Source organism: Hyla sarda, unplaced genomic scaffold (assembly GCF_029499605.1).
Source record: "Hyla sarda isolate aHylSar1 unplaced genomic scaffold, aHylSar1.hap1 scaffold_2490, whole genome shotgun sequence".
In the NCBI taxonomy this organism is placed as follows: domain Eukaryota; kingdom Metazoa; phylum Chordata; class Amphibia; order Anura; family Hylidae; genus Hyla; species Hyla sarda.
The window spans coordinates 19,601-35,176 of NW_026609177.1; the positions used below are offsets into that span (position 1 = coordinate 19,601).

Consider the following 15,576-nt stretch of genomic DNA (forward strand, 5'->3'; position numbering starts at 1 on the left):
GAAGAGATGGCGGGGTGGTTAGTCCAGGAAGGGGCTGTGTGCACCTCTGTGCAGGCTGGAGACCGGGGGACCATAAGAAGCTGCAGAAAGACCAACAATGGCTGCAGCAGAACGAAGAGCAGCTCTGGAGCACAAACTGCTACTACAGCATAGATCATCCGAGATCTCAGGGGAGGAGAGGAGAGCTCTGTTCTTCTGTCCTGTCACATGTCAGACCATGGAAGGAAACGCTGCTACTGTTACTTTTCTTTTTATTATAATTTTTTTTCATGATATTATATAAACATTAAATTATGATAATTCAAAAAACAAAACTACGGTATATAAAATGTATAAAGCAAAAAAATAAATAAAAAAATCAACATAAATCTGTACAGAGGAGACGACTGATCTGCTGCAGCAACTAAACTGGTGACGATACCCGTCAGATATTGTGGTCTTGAATAGAATCTATTGTCCCCCGTTATCAGCCAAGAATATTAAAGGGGTACTCCAGTGAAAAAAAAATGATATCATATCAAATGGCTCCAGAATGTCATACAGATCTGTAAATTACTTCTGTATATAAATCTTAACCCATCCAGTACTTATCAGCTGCTGTTTGCTCCACAGGAAGTTGTGTGGTTCTTACCAGTCTGACCACAGTGCTCTCTGCTGACACCTCTGTCCATGTCAGGAACTGTCCAGAGAAGCAAATCCTTATAGCAAACCTGCTCTGCTCTGGACAGTTCCTGACATGGACAGAGGTGTCAGCAGAGAGCACTGTGGTCAGACTGGAAAGAACTACACAACTTCCTGTGGAGTATACAGCAGCTGATAAGTACTGGAAGGATTAAGATTTTTATACAGAAGTAATTTACAGATCTGTTTAACTTCCTGGCACCAGTTGATCAGAAAAAATATTGCTTTCCACCGGAGTACCCCTTTAAAGCCCGTTCACACTGCGGAACATGATCATTCTTTTTGGCGGAATTCTGCAGCAGAATCCCATTCTCTCTGCAGTCACCTCTGTCCGTGTTAGGAACTGTCCAGAGCAGTGTTTTCCAAACCGGTGTGCCTCCAGCTGTTGCAAAACTACAACTCCCAGCATGCCAGGACAGCCAACGGCTGTCCGGGCATGCTGGGAGTTGTAGTTTTGCAACAGCTGGATACACAAAGTTTGAAATACACTGGTGTATGAACAAATCCCCATAGTAAACCTCCTCTGACCTGGACAGTTCCTGACATGGACAGAGGTGGCAGCAGAGAGCACTGTGGTCAGACTAGAAAGGACTACACAACTTCCTGTGGAGCATACAGCAACTGATAAGTCCTGAAAGGATTAAAATTTTTATATAGAAGCAATTTACAAATCTGTTTAACTTTCTGCCACCAGGTGATTTAATCCCCCCCCCCCCCCTCCTCCGGAGTACCCCTATAAGGGACATTTCACCAGCAGCCGTTTCTTCAGTAGCTGCGCAGTTCAATTTACATCTATGGCTCGCTGTTATCAGCCACGTCAAGCTAAGGATCAGCTGATCGAGAAAAGAAAGATAGTTTATTGTTTTCAGCCATGTTCAGGTCATGTGACTGCGATCAGCCTTAGCACTGAGCGCCATTTTGTGGTTAACTCTTTCCTAACCTCCTGTTCACCAAGAGCTGGGCCACCAAGGAGACAACCTGCGGGTCTAGCATACAGTCCAGCAGCTCGTCGCTAGTTACGGCGCCCCTTTCACCGTCCGATCCCGCACGTTGCATCTCTTTGCTTTCGGAATCCTCCTTAGCCAACGAAGGCAAAACTGGGACGAGGAACCGCGTGAACGGAGCAGCGCCACCCCCGGCCCGGTCTTCAGCCTTCGTCTCCTCCTTCCTCCTCTTCTTCGTCGCCGCTTCACCTTGGTCTTCCGCCATCTTGTGCTCCGTAAAAGCAGAAACCGCCATGTTCAAATACTGCAGGTTGGTTTCGTAAGTGGTCGCCCCGCCCTGCGTAGACACAAAAAAGACAGGGAGGGAGTAAAAGTCACAAAAGGGTTAATGATCACCGGGGCTGTGCTGGCCAAATATTATTCCACAAAAACTGCCGAGACGGCGTTCCGGCGACTTTTTTTTCCTGTAATATTTCTATTCCTCGGGGTTCAGTCAGCACATTCTGTCCTTCAGAGGAGCAATCGCAATCCTCTCCGGCTTAGAGAAAAGTTCTGCGCCAGCAAAACAGACCGCGACATTGTGGAATACGAAACCGACACCATGGGGGAGATTTTATCGAAACCTGTGCAGAGGAAAAAGTGAACCAGTTGCCCCTAGCAACCAATCAGATCACTGCTTTCATTTTCCTTTTTAAAAGTGAAAGGAGTCATCTGGTTGCTATGGGCAACAGGTTCACATAGCCTCCGGTCAGGTTTTTGATAAATCTCCCCCTATGACACAAAAAAGCGTCTCGGCATATAGATCGGCGCTCGGCAATAACCAATACTAAGGCTCCTCCCAGATACACAGAATATCTGGATTATTGGGCGCCCCTCGTGATTGGCTCTTATTCCGGATATTCGTGTTGTTTTGTGGGGGGAAACAAGCGCCGGATTATCAAAGAAAATAAGGAAATGGTATGCGGGGAATAGATCAAGACTTGCTTGTCAGTTTTCGTGCGTACGATAGCCACAAATTTTGACTGTTTTTGCGCAAAAATTTTCCACTTTTTTGTTACGCCAATTTTCGAGTATATTGATCAATTTCACCCCCTTATCTTTTCATCTTAAAGGAGAAGTCTCATAGTGAAAACCTTATCCACAGGATAGGGGATACGTTTTAGATTGCGGAGGGGGGGGGGGGTCCGACCACTGGGACCCGCCGCGATCTCCTGTACGGGGCCCCCCTGTCTCTCCTCGGGAATGCGCCAACATGCCCCCTCCATGTGTCTTTACTGGAGAGCCGTTCGACTATCTTTGGCTCTCCCATAGAAATATATGGTGGGGGTATGGCGGCCCCCGCTCCAAGGAAGAGCTGGGGCCCCGTGCAGGGGGTCCGATCGGTCCTGTGGATAGGGGATACGTTTTTCAATATGACATATCTCCTTTAAGGCTGTGTTCACACAGAGAAATTTTGGGGGTATATTCCGCACGGACATTCCGCTGCAGCAGAGTCCAATTGATTTAAATAGACCTGTCTACTCTTACTGTGGATTCTGCTCGGAAGTGCATTGCCGTCTATGAGATGGTGCATTTCCGAGAGGTCCTAGTGTCCGCCGGAACATTTAAATGGGGATCTATTGTGTGTGAATACGTCCTAAGGGTACGTTCACACGAGCAGATTTTTTTTTGCGGCGCATCTGAAAGTGGGCGGGCTCTCCTCGGATGTCCGCAGCAGATTTTCCGTGGTGGAATTTACGCTGCGGAAAATCCGCCGCAGTCCCTACTGACTTCAATGGGGCTTGTGGCAGATTTTCCGCAGCGTAAATTCCTCCGCGGAAAACGTGCTGCGGACAGACGAAAAGAGCCCGCCCCCTTTCAAATACGCAGCGGAAAACCCACAAAGAAATCCGCTCGTGTGAACGTACCCTAAGGCTGTGTTTACTAATCAGATTGCCTCCAGCAGTTGCGAAACTACAACCCCCAGCATGCCTGGACAGCCGTTGGCTGTCCAGGCATGCTGGGGGTTGTAGTTTCGCAACGTTCGCAGCAGGTTCCTCGCTGTGGGAATGCGCAGCTAGTTTCGCTACCATTTACTTCAATGGGTTAAGGCTGGGATCACATTGGCGTTATACCGTCCCATTTTTTTGTGACTGTTACGGCTGCGATTCTCGGCCTGATCGCGGATCTAGTGACCTGAACTGACCAGCTGTATCAGGATCTGCAGACGCAATAAGAAACGCAAAAAATCACGCCCATATTGCGCCAGTGTGGACTCTGCTTCGCTATTTTACAGTCCTTAATCAGTTTCCGGTAAACCTGGAAACTAATATTATTATGGGAAATGTTTACGGCCTCATATAATCATGTCAGGAGGTGGAGACAGGTCGGTTGCTAAGGAAGATCTGCTTGAACTGTGTCCATAGCAACCGGCCTGTCAAACAGTTGTCAGAGAAGCCCGCCGGCCCCCCCCCCCCCCCAACTCACCTCAGTGGGGTTCAGCCAATCGCCTGAGCTCCCTGCACCCTCTGCCGATTTAAAGGCGCACACCACCATCCTGGTTATGGCTTCCTCCACCCGGGCCTCGTGATCAGAGTCCTGCACGTCAAGAACATGTTTCCTATATTATTATTATACAAAGATTGGCGCCAACATAGATCTGTACGTGGTGGACATGACGGCAAGGGCGATCAGTCACCTCCCTAGTCATTTTCAAATTAGGGAACCAATATGGCCGCTAATACCATATAAAAACCAATATGGCTGCTATTACCATATAGAAACCAATATGGCTGCTAATACCATATAGAAACCAATATGGCCGCTAATACCATATAGAAACCAATATGGCAGCTACTACCATATGGAAACCAATATGGCTGCTACTACCATATGGAAACCAATATGGCCACTACTACCATATAGAAACCAATATGGCGGCTAATACCATATTGAAACCAATATGGCAGCTACTACCATATGGAAACCAATATGGCCGCTTCTACTATATGGAAACCAATATGACCGCTAATACAATATAAAAACCAATATGACCGCTAATACAATATAAAAACCAATATGACCGCTAATACAATATAAAAACCAATATGGCCGCTAATACAATATAAAAACCAATATGGCCGCTAATACCATATAAAAACCAATATGGCTTTTACGACCATAAAGAAACCAATATGGCCACTTCTACCATATGGAAACCAATATGGACACTATTACCATATAAAAACCAATATGGCCTCTACCACTAAATAGAAACCAATATGGCCGCTACTTCCATATGGAAACCAATATGGCGGATACTACCATATACTACTGTAAAAAAAACAATATGGCCGCTCCTACCATATAGAAACCAATATGGCCGCTACCAAGAGCAATAAGGGGGATGTGTGATGGATTATAACTGTGGAACTCCCGCTGATACAAAACTACAACTCCCAGAATGTTGGGAGTTGTAGTTTTGCAAGGAAAATAGTCGCCAGGATTAACCCCTCGCTCACCAAACCATGTGATAGAAGCCTTATTTCGAATCCTGGCACCCAGAGGTGGTGAAGGGGTTAAGGCGCGATCTCCTTTGCTGCGAGCACCGCGGGGTAGAGAAAGGTCACAGAAATCTAATCCCCTTTTTATTGTCAGAGAATTAAAGCGGCGAATAATGTTCTACGAGGATGAGACTAATCGGGAAAAACTCATTATGGGATTCTCCATTATTCTTCCTCCTCCCGCACCCCGAACGTGACTGCGGCCTCATATACCAGAGCGTATATAACAGAGTGATATGATGTTATCTGTGTTGTTACATAGGACTGCAGGTCACATCTACTACATTATCTGTACTCAGAGAGTTATCACTGTGTTATCTGTGGTGTTACATAGGACTGCAGGTCACATCTAATACATTATCTGTACTCAGAGAGTTATCACTGTGTTATCTGTGGTGTTACATAGGACTGCAGGTCACATCTATACATTATCTGTACTCAGAGAGTTATCACTGTGTTATCTGTGGTGTTACATAGGACTGCAGGTCACATCGACTACATTATCTGTACTCAGAGAGTTATCACTGTTATCTGTGGTGTTACATAGGACTGCAGGTCACATCTATACATTATCTGTACTCAGAGAGTTATCACTGTTATCTGTGGTGTTACATAGGACTGCAGGTAACATCGACTACATTATCTGTACTCAGAGAGTTATCACTGTGTTATCTGTGGTGTTACATAGGACTGCAGGTCACATCTATACATTATCTGTACTCAGAGAGTTATCACTGTGTTATCTGTGGTGTTACATAGGACTGCAGGTCACATCTATACATTATCTGTACTCAGAGAGTTATCACTGTGTTATCTGTGGTGTTACATAGGACTGCAGGTCACATTGACTACATTATCTGTACTCAGAGAGTTATCACTGTGTTATCTGTGGTGTTACATAGGACTGCAGGTCTCATCTACTACATTATCTGTACTCAGAGAGTTATCACTGTTATCTGTGATGTTACATAGGACTGCAGGTCACATCTACTACATTATCTGTACTCAGAGAGTTATCACTGTTATCTGTGGTGTTACATAGGACTGCAGGTCACATCTATACATTATCTGTACTTAGAGAGTTATCACTGTGTTATCTGTGGTGTTACATAGGACTGCAGGTCACATCTACTCCATTATCTGTACTCAGAGAGTTATCACTGTTATCTGTGGTGTTACATAGGACTGCAGGTCACATCTACTACATTATCTGTACTCAGAGAGTTATCACTGTGTTATCTGTGGTGTTACATAGGACTGCAGGTCACATCTATTACATTATCTGTACTCAGAGAGTTATCACTGTGTTATCTGTGGTGTTACATAGGACTGCAGGTCACATCTATACATTATCTGTACTCAGAGAGTTATCACTGTGTTATCTGTGGTGTTACATAGGACTGCAGGTCACATCTATACATTATCTGTACTCAGAGAGATATCACTGTTATCTGTGGTGTTACATAGGACTGCAGGTCACATCTATTACATTATCTGTACTCAGAGAGTTATCACTGTTATCTGTGGTGTTACATAGGACTGCAGGTCACATCTAATACATTATCTGTACTCAGGGAGTTATCACTGTGTTATCTGTGGTGTTACATAGGACTGCAGGTCACATCTACTACATTATCTGTACTCAGAGAGTTATCACTGTTATCTGTGGTGTTACATAGGACTGCAGGTCACATCTATACATTATCTGTGGTGTTACATAGGACTGCAGGTCACATCTATACATTATCTGTACTCAGAGAGTTATCACTGTTATCTGTGGTGTTACATAGGACTGCAGATCACATGTATACATTATCTGTACTCAGAGAGTTATCACTGTGTTATCTGTGGTGTTACATAGGACTGCAGGTCACATCTACTACATTATCTGTACTCAGAGAGTTATCACTGTTATCTGTGGTGTTACATAGGACTGCAGGTCACATCTACACATTATCTGTACTCAGAGAGTTATCACTGTGTTATCTGTGGTGTTACATAGGACTGCAGGTCACATCTATAAATAATCTGTACTCAGAGAGTTATCACTGTGTTATCTGTGGTGTTACATAGGACTGCAGGTCACATCTATACATTATCTGTACTCAGAGAGTTATCACTGTGTTATCTGTGGTGTTACATAGGACTGCAGGTCACATCTACTACATTATCTGTACTCAGAGAGTTATCACTGTGTTATCTGTGGTGTTACATAGGACTGCAGGTCACATCTACTACATTATCTGTACTCAGAGAGTTATCACTGTATTATCTGTGGTGTTACATAGGACTGCAGGTCACATCTATACATTATCTGTACTCAGAGAGTTATCACTGTTATCTGTGGTGTTACATAGGACTGCAGGTCACATCTATACATTATCTGTACTCAGAGAGTTATCACTGTTATCTGTGGTGTTACATAGGACTGCAGGTCACATTGACTACATTATCTGTACTCAGAGAGTTATCACTGTGTTATCTGTGGTGTTACATAGGACTGCAGGTCACATCTACTACATTATCTGTACTCAGAGAGTTATCACTGTGTTATCTGTGGTGTTACATAGGACTGCAGGTCACATCTACTACATTATCTGTACTCAGAGAGTTATCACTGTGTTATCTGTGGTGTTACATAGGACTGCAGGTCACATCTACTACATTATCTGTACTCAGAGAGTTATCACTGTTATCTGTGGTGTTACATAGGACTGCAGGTCACATCTACTACATTATCTGTACTCAGAGAGTTATCACTGTTATCTGTGGTGTTACATAGGACTGCAGGTCACATCGACTACATTATCTGTACTCAGAGAGTTATCACTGTGTTATCTGTGGTGTTACATAGGACTGCAGGTCACATCTACTACATTATCTGTACTCAGAGAGTTATCACTGTTATCTGTGGTGTTACATAGGACTGCAGGTCACATCTACTACATTATCTGTACTCAGAGAGTTATCACTGTTATCTGTGGTGTTACATAGGACTGCAGGTCACATATATACATTATCTGTACTCAGGGAGTTATCACTGTTATCTGTGATGTTACATAGGACTGCAGGTCACATCTATACATTATCTGTACTCAGAGAGTTATCACTGTTATCTGTGGTGTTACATAGGACTGCAGGTCACATCTATACATTATCTGTACTCAGAGAGTTATCACTGTGTTATCTGTGGTGTTACATAGGACTGCAGGTCACATCTATACATTATCTGTACTCAGAGAGTTATCACTGTGTTATCTGTGGTGTTACATAGGACTGCAGGTCACATCTAAACATTATCTTCACTCAGAGAGTTATCACTGTGTTATCTGTGGTGTTACATAGGACTGCAGGTCACATCTATACATTATCTGTACTCAGAGAGTTATCACTGTGTTATCTGTGGTGTTACATAGGACTGCAGGTCACATCTACTACATTATCTGTACTCAGAGAGTTATCACTGTTATCTGTGGTGTTACATAGGACTGCAGGTCACATCTATACATTATCTGTACTCAGAGAGTTATCACTGTGTTATCTGTGGTGTTACATAGGACTGCAGGTCACATCTATTACATTATCTGTACTCAGAGAGTTATCACTGTGTTATCTGTGGTGTTACATAGGACTGCAGGTCACATCTATACATTATCTGTACTCAGAGAGTTATCACTGTGTTATCTGTGGTGTTACATAGGACTGCAGGTCACATCTACTCCATTATCTGTACTCAGAGAGTGATCACTGTGTTATCTGTGGTGTTACATAGGACTGCAGGTCACATCTATACATTATCTGTACTCAGAGAGTTATCACTGTGTTATCTGTGGTGTTACATAGGACTGCAGGTCACATCGACTACATTATCTGTACTCAGAGAGTGATCACTGTGTTATCTGTGGTGTTACATAGGACTGCAGGTCACATCTACTACATTATCTGTACTCAGAGATATCACTGTTATCTGTGGTGTTACATAGGACTGCAGGTCACATCTATACATTATATGTACTCAGAGAGTTATCACTGTGTTATCTGTGGTGTTACATAGGACTGCAGGTCACATCTACTACATTATCTGTACTCAGAGAGTTATCACTGTTATCTGTGGTGTTACATAGGACTGCAGGTCACATCTATACATTATCTGTACTCAGAGAGTTATCACTGTGTTATCTGTGGTGTTACATAGGACTGCAGGTCACATCTATACATTATCTGTACTCAGAGAGTTATCACTGTGTTATATGTGGTGTTACATAGGACTGCAGGTCACATCTATACATTATCTGTACTCAGAGAGTTATCACTGTTATCTGTGGTGTTACATAGGACTGCAGGTCACATCTATACATTATCTGTACTCAGAGAGTTATCACTGTGTTATCTGTGGTGTTACATAGGACTGCAGGTCACAGCTACTACATTATCTGTACTCAGAGAGTTATCACTGTTATCTGTGGTGTTACATAGGACTGCACTTCACATCTACTACATTATCTGTACTCAGAGAGTTATCACTGTGTTATCTGTGGTGTTACATAGGACTGCAAGTCACATCTATACATTATCTGTACTCAGGGAGTTATCACTGTGTTATCTGTGGTGTTACATAGGACTGCAGGTCACATCTACTACATTATCTGTACTCAGAGAGTTATCACTGTGTTATCTGTGGTGTTACATAGGACTGCAGGTCACATCTATTACATTATCTGTACTCAGAGAGTTATCACTGTTATCTGTGGTGTTACATAGGACTGCAGGTCACATCTATACATTATCTGTACTCAGAGTTATCACTGTTATCTGTGGTGTTACATAGGACTGCAGGTCACATCTACATTATCTGTACTCAGAGAGTTATCACTGTTATATGTGGTGTTACATAGGACTGCAGGTCACATCTATACATTATCTGTACTCAGAGAGTGATCACTGTGTTATCTGTGGTGTTACATAGGACTGCAGGTCACATCTATACATTATCTGTACTCAGAGAGTTATCACTGTGTTATCTGTGGTGTTACATAGGACTGCAGGTCACATCTACTACATTATCTGTACTCAGAGAGTTATCACTGTGTTATCTGTGGTGTTACATAGGACTGCAGGTCCCATCTACTACATTATCTGTACTCAGAGAGTTATCACTGTTATCTGTGGTTTTACATAGGACTGCAGGTCACATCTATACAATATCTGTACTCAGAGAGTTATCACTGTGTTATCTGTGGTGTTACATAGGACTGCAGGTCACATCTATACATTATCTGTACTCAGAGAGATATCACTGTGTTATCTGTGGTGTTACATAGGACTGCAGGTCACATCTATACATTATCTGTACTCAGTGAGTTATCACTGTGTTATCTGTGGTGTTACATAGGACTGCAGGTCACATCTATACATTATCTGTACTCAGAGAGTTATCACTGTTATCTGTGGTGTTACATAGGACTGCAGGTCACATCTATACATTATCTGCACTCAGAGAGTTATCACTGTGTTATCTGTGGTGTTACATAGGACTGCAGGTCACATCTATACATTATCTGTACTCAGAGAGTTATCACTGTGTTATCTGTGGTGTTACATAGGACTGCAGGTCACATCTATACATTATCTGTACTCAGAGAGTTATCACTGTTATCTGTGGTGTTACATAGGACTGCAGGTCACATCTATACATTATCTGTACTCAGAGAGTTATCACTGTGTTATCTGTGGTGTTACATAGGACTGCAGGTCACATCTATACATTATCTGTACTCAGAGAGTTATCACTGTGTTATCTGTGGTGTTACATAGGACTGCAGGTCACATCTATACATTATCTGTACTCAGAGAGTTATCACTGTGTTATCTGTGGTGTTACATAGGACTGCAGGTCACATCTATACATTATCTGTACTCAGAGAGTTATCACTGTTATCTGTGGTGTTACATAGGACTGCAGGTCACATCTATACATTATCTGTACTTAGAGAGTTATCACTGTGTTATCTGTGGTGTTACATAGGACTGCAGGTCACATCTACTCCATTATCTGTACTCAGAGAGTTATCACTGTTATCTGTGGTGTTACATAGGACTGCAGGTCACATCTACTACATTATCTGTACTCAGAGAGTTATCACTGTGTTATCTGTGGTGTTACATAGGACTGCAGGTCACATCTATTACATTATCTGTACTCAGAGAGTTATCACTGTGTTATCTGTGGTGTTACATAGGACTGCAGGTCACATCTATACATTATCTGTACTCAGAGAGTTATCACTGTGTTATCTGTGGTGTTACATAGGACTGCAGGTCACATCTATACATTATCTGTACTCAGAGAGATATCACTGTTATCTGTGGTGTTACATAGGACTGCAGGTCACATCTATTACATTATCTGTACTCAGAGAGTTATCACTGTTATCTGTGGTGTTACATAGGACTGCAGGTCACATCTAATACATTATCTGTACTCAGGGAGTTATCACTGTTATCTGTGGTGTTACATAGGACTGCAGGTCACATCTATACATTATCTGTGGTGTTACATAGGACTGCAGGTCACATCTATACATTATCTGTACTCAGAGAGTTATCACTGTTATCTGTGGTGTTACATAGGACTGCAGATCACATGTATACATTATCTGTACTCAGAGAGTTATCACTGTGTTATCTGTGGTGTTACATAGGACTGCAGGTCACATCTACTACATTATCTGTACTCAGAGAGTTATCACTGTTATCTGTGGTGTTACATAGGACTGCAGGTCACATCTACACATTATCTGTACTCAGAGAGTTATCACTGTGTTATCTGTGGTGTTACATAGGACTGCAGGTCACATCTATAAATAATCTGTACTCAGAGAGTTATCACTGTGTTATCTGTGGTGTTACATAGGACTGCAGGTCACATCTATACATTATCTGTACTCAGAGAGTTATCACTGTGTTATCTGTGGTGTTACATAGGACTGCAGGTCACATCTACTACATTATCTGTACTCAGAGAGTTATCACTGTATTATCTGTGGTGTTACATAGGACTGCAGGTCACATCTATACATTATCTGTACTCAGAGAGTTATCACTGTTATCTGTGGTGTTACATAGGACTGCAGGTCACATCTATACATTATCTGTACTCAGAGAGTTATCACTGTTATCTGTGGTGTTACATAGGACTGCAGGTCACATTGACTACATTATCTGTACTCAGAGAGTTATCACTGTGTTATCTGTGGTGTTACATAGGACTGCAGGTCACATCTACTACATTATCTGTACTCAGAGAGTTATCACTGTGTTATCTGTGGTGTTACATAGGACTGCAGGTCACATCTACTACATTATCTGTACTCAGAGAGTTATCACTGTTATCTGTGGTGTTACATAGGACTGCAGGTCACATCTACTACATTATCTGTACTCAGAGAGTTATCACTGTTATCTGTGGTGTTACATAGGACTGCAGGTCACATCGACTACATTATCTGTACTCAGAGAGTTATCACTGTGTTATCTGTGGTGTTACATAGGACTGCAGGTCACATCTACTACATTATCTGTACTCAGAGAGTTATCACTGTTATCTGTGGTGTTACATAGGACTGCAGGTCACATATATACATTATCTGTACTCAGGGAGTTATCACTGTTATCTGTGATGTTACATAGGACTGCAGGTCACATCTATACATTATCTGTACTCAGAGAGTTATCACTGTTATCTGTGGTGTTACATAGGACTGCAGGTCACATCTATACATTATCTGTACTCAGAGAGTTATCACTGTGTTATCTGTGGTGTTACATAGGACTGCAGGTCACATCTATACATTATCTGTACTCAGAGAGTTATCACTGTGTTATCTGTGGTGTTACATAGGACTGCAGGTCACATCTAAACATTATCTTCACTCAGAGAGTTATCACTGTGTTATCTGTGGTGTTACATAGGACTGCAGGTCACATCTATACATTATCTGTACTCAGAGAGTTATCACTGTGTTATCTGTGGTGTTACATAGGACTGCAGGTCACATCTACTACATTATCTGTACTCAGAGAGTTATCACTGTTATCTGTGGTGTTACATAGGACTGCAGGTCACATCTATACATTATCTGTACTCAGAGAGTTATCACTGTGTTATCTGTGGTGTTACATAGGACTGCAGGTCACATCTATACATTATCTGTACTCAGAGAGTTATCACTGTGTTATCTGTGGTGTTACATAGGACTGCAGGTCACATCTACTCCATTATCTGTACTCAGAGAGTGATCACTGTGTTATCTGTGGTGTTACATAGGACTGCAGGTCACATCTATACATTATCTGTACTCAGAGAGTTATCACTGTGTTATCTGTGGTGTTACATAGGACTGCAGGTCACATCGACTACATTATCTGTACTCAGAGAGTGATCACTGTGTTATCTGTGGTGTTACATAGGACTGCAGGTCACATCTACTACATTATCTGTACTCAGAGATATCACTGTTATCTGTGGTGTTACATAGGACTGCAGGTCACATCTATACAATATCTGTACTCAGAGAGTTATCACTGTTATCTGTGGTGTTACATAGGACTGCAGGTCACATCTATACATTATCTGTACTCAGAGAGTTATCACTGTGTTATCTGTGGTGTTACATAGGACTGCAGGTCACATCTACTACATTATCTGTACTCAGAGAGTTATCACTGTTATCTGTGGTGTTACATAGGACTGCAGGTCACATCTATACATTATCTGTACTCAGAGAGTTATCACTGTGTTATCTGTGGTGTTACATAGGACTGCAGGTCACATCTATACATTATCTGTACTCAGAGAGTTATCACTGTGTTATATGTGGTGTTACATAGGACTGCAGGTCACATCTATACATTATCTGTACTCAGAGAGTTATCACTGTTATCTGTGGTGTTACATAGGACTGCAGGTCACATCTATACATTATCTGTACTCAGAGAGTTATCACTGTGTTATCTGTGGTGTTACATAGGACTGCAGGTCACAGCTACTACATTATCTGTACTCAGAGAGTTATCACTGTTATCTGTGGTGTTACATAGGACTGCACTTCACATCTACTACATTATCTGTACTCAGAGAGTTATCACTGTGTTATCTGTGGTGTTACATAGGACTGCAAGTCACATCTATACATTATCTGTACTCAGGGAGTTATCACTGTGTTATCTGTGGTGTTACATAGGACTGCAGGTCACATCTACTACATTATCTGTACTCAGAGAGTTATCACTGTGTTATCTGTGGTGTTACATAGGACTGCAGGTCACATCTATACATTATCTGTACTCAGAGTTATCACTGTTATCTGTGGTGTTACATAGGACTGCAGGTCACATCTACATTATCTGTACTCAGAGAGTTATCACTGTTATATGTGGTGTTACATAGGACTGCAGGTCACATCTATACATTATCTGTACTCAGAGAGTGATCACTGTGTTATCTGTGGTGTTACATAGGACTGCAGGTCACATCTATACATTATCTGTACTCAGAGAGTTATCACTGTGTTATCTGTGGTGTTACATAGGACTGCAGGTCACATCTACTACATTATCTGTACTCAGAGAGTTATCACTGTGTTATCTGTGGTGTTACATAGGACTGCAGGTCCCATCTACTACATTATCTGTACTCAGAGAGTTATCACTGTTATCTGTGGTTTTACATAGGACTGCAGGTCACATCTATACAATATCTGTACTCAGAGAGTTATCACTGTGTTATCTGTGGTGTTACATAGGACTGCAGGTCACATCTATACATTATCTGTACTCAGAGAGATATCACTGTGTTATCTGTGGTGTTACATAGGACTGCAGGTCACATCTATACATTATCTGTACTCAGTGAGTTATCACTGTGTTATCTGTGGTGTTACATAGGACTGCAGGTCACATCTATACATTATCTGTACTCAGAGAGTTATCACTGTTATCTGTGGTGTTACATAGGACTGCAGGTCACATCTATACATTATCTGCACTCAGAGAGTTATCACTGTGTTATCTGTGGTGTTACATAGGACTGCAGGTCACATCTATACATTATCTGTACTCAGAGAGTTATCACTGTGTTATCTGTGGTGTTACATAGGACTGCAGGTCACATCTATACATTATCTGTACTCAGAGAGTTATCACTGTTATCTGTGGTGTTACATAGGACTGCAGGTCACATCTATACATTATCTGTACTCAGAGAGTTATCACTGTGTTATCTGTGGTGTTACATAGGACTGCAGGTCACATCTATACATTATCTGTACTCAGAGAGTTATCACTGTGTTATCTGTGGTGTTACATAGGACTGCAGGTCACATCTATACATTATCTGTACTCAGAGAGTT

General features: G+C 42.1%; 1 protein-coding gene across 1 annotated transcript; it reads right to left on the bottom strand.

Moving 5' to 3' along the window:
* Positions 1-1,132: 1,132 nt before the first annotated feature.
* LOC130323482 (HSPB1-associated protein 1-like) lies at positions 1,133-4,464 on the bottom strand. Its single transcript, XM_056553143.1, has 2 exons — positions 4,092-4,464; positions 1,133-1,962 (listed from the first exon to the last, which is right to left on the bottom strand). The coding sequence occupies exons 1-2, from the start codon at positions 4,158-4,160 to the stop codon at positions 1,606-1,608; spliced, it is 426 nt and encodes a 141-aa protein (XP_056409118.1). The 5' UTR covers positions 4,161-4,464; the 3' UTR covers positions 1,133-1,605.
* Between the last annotated feature and the right edge of the window lie 11,112 nt (positions 4,465-15,576).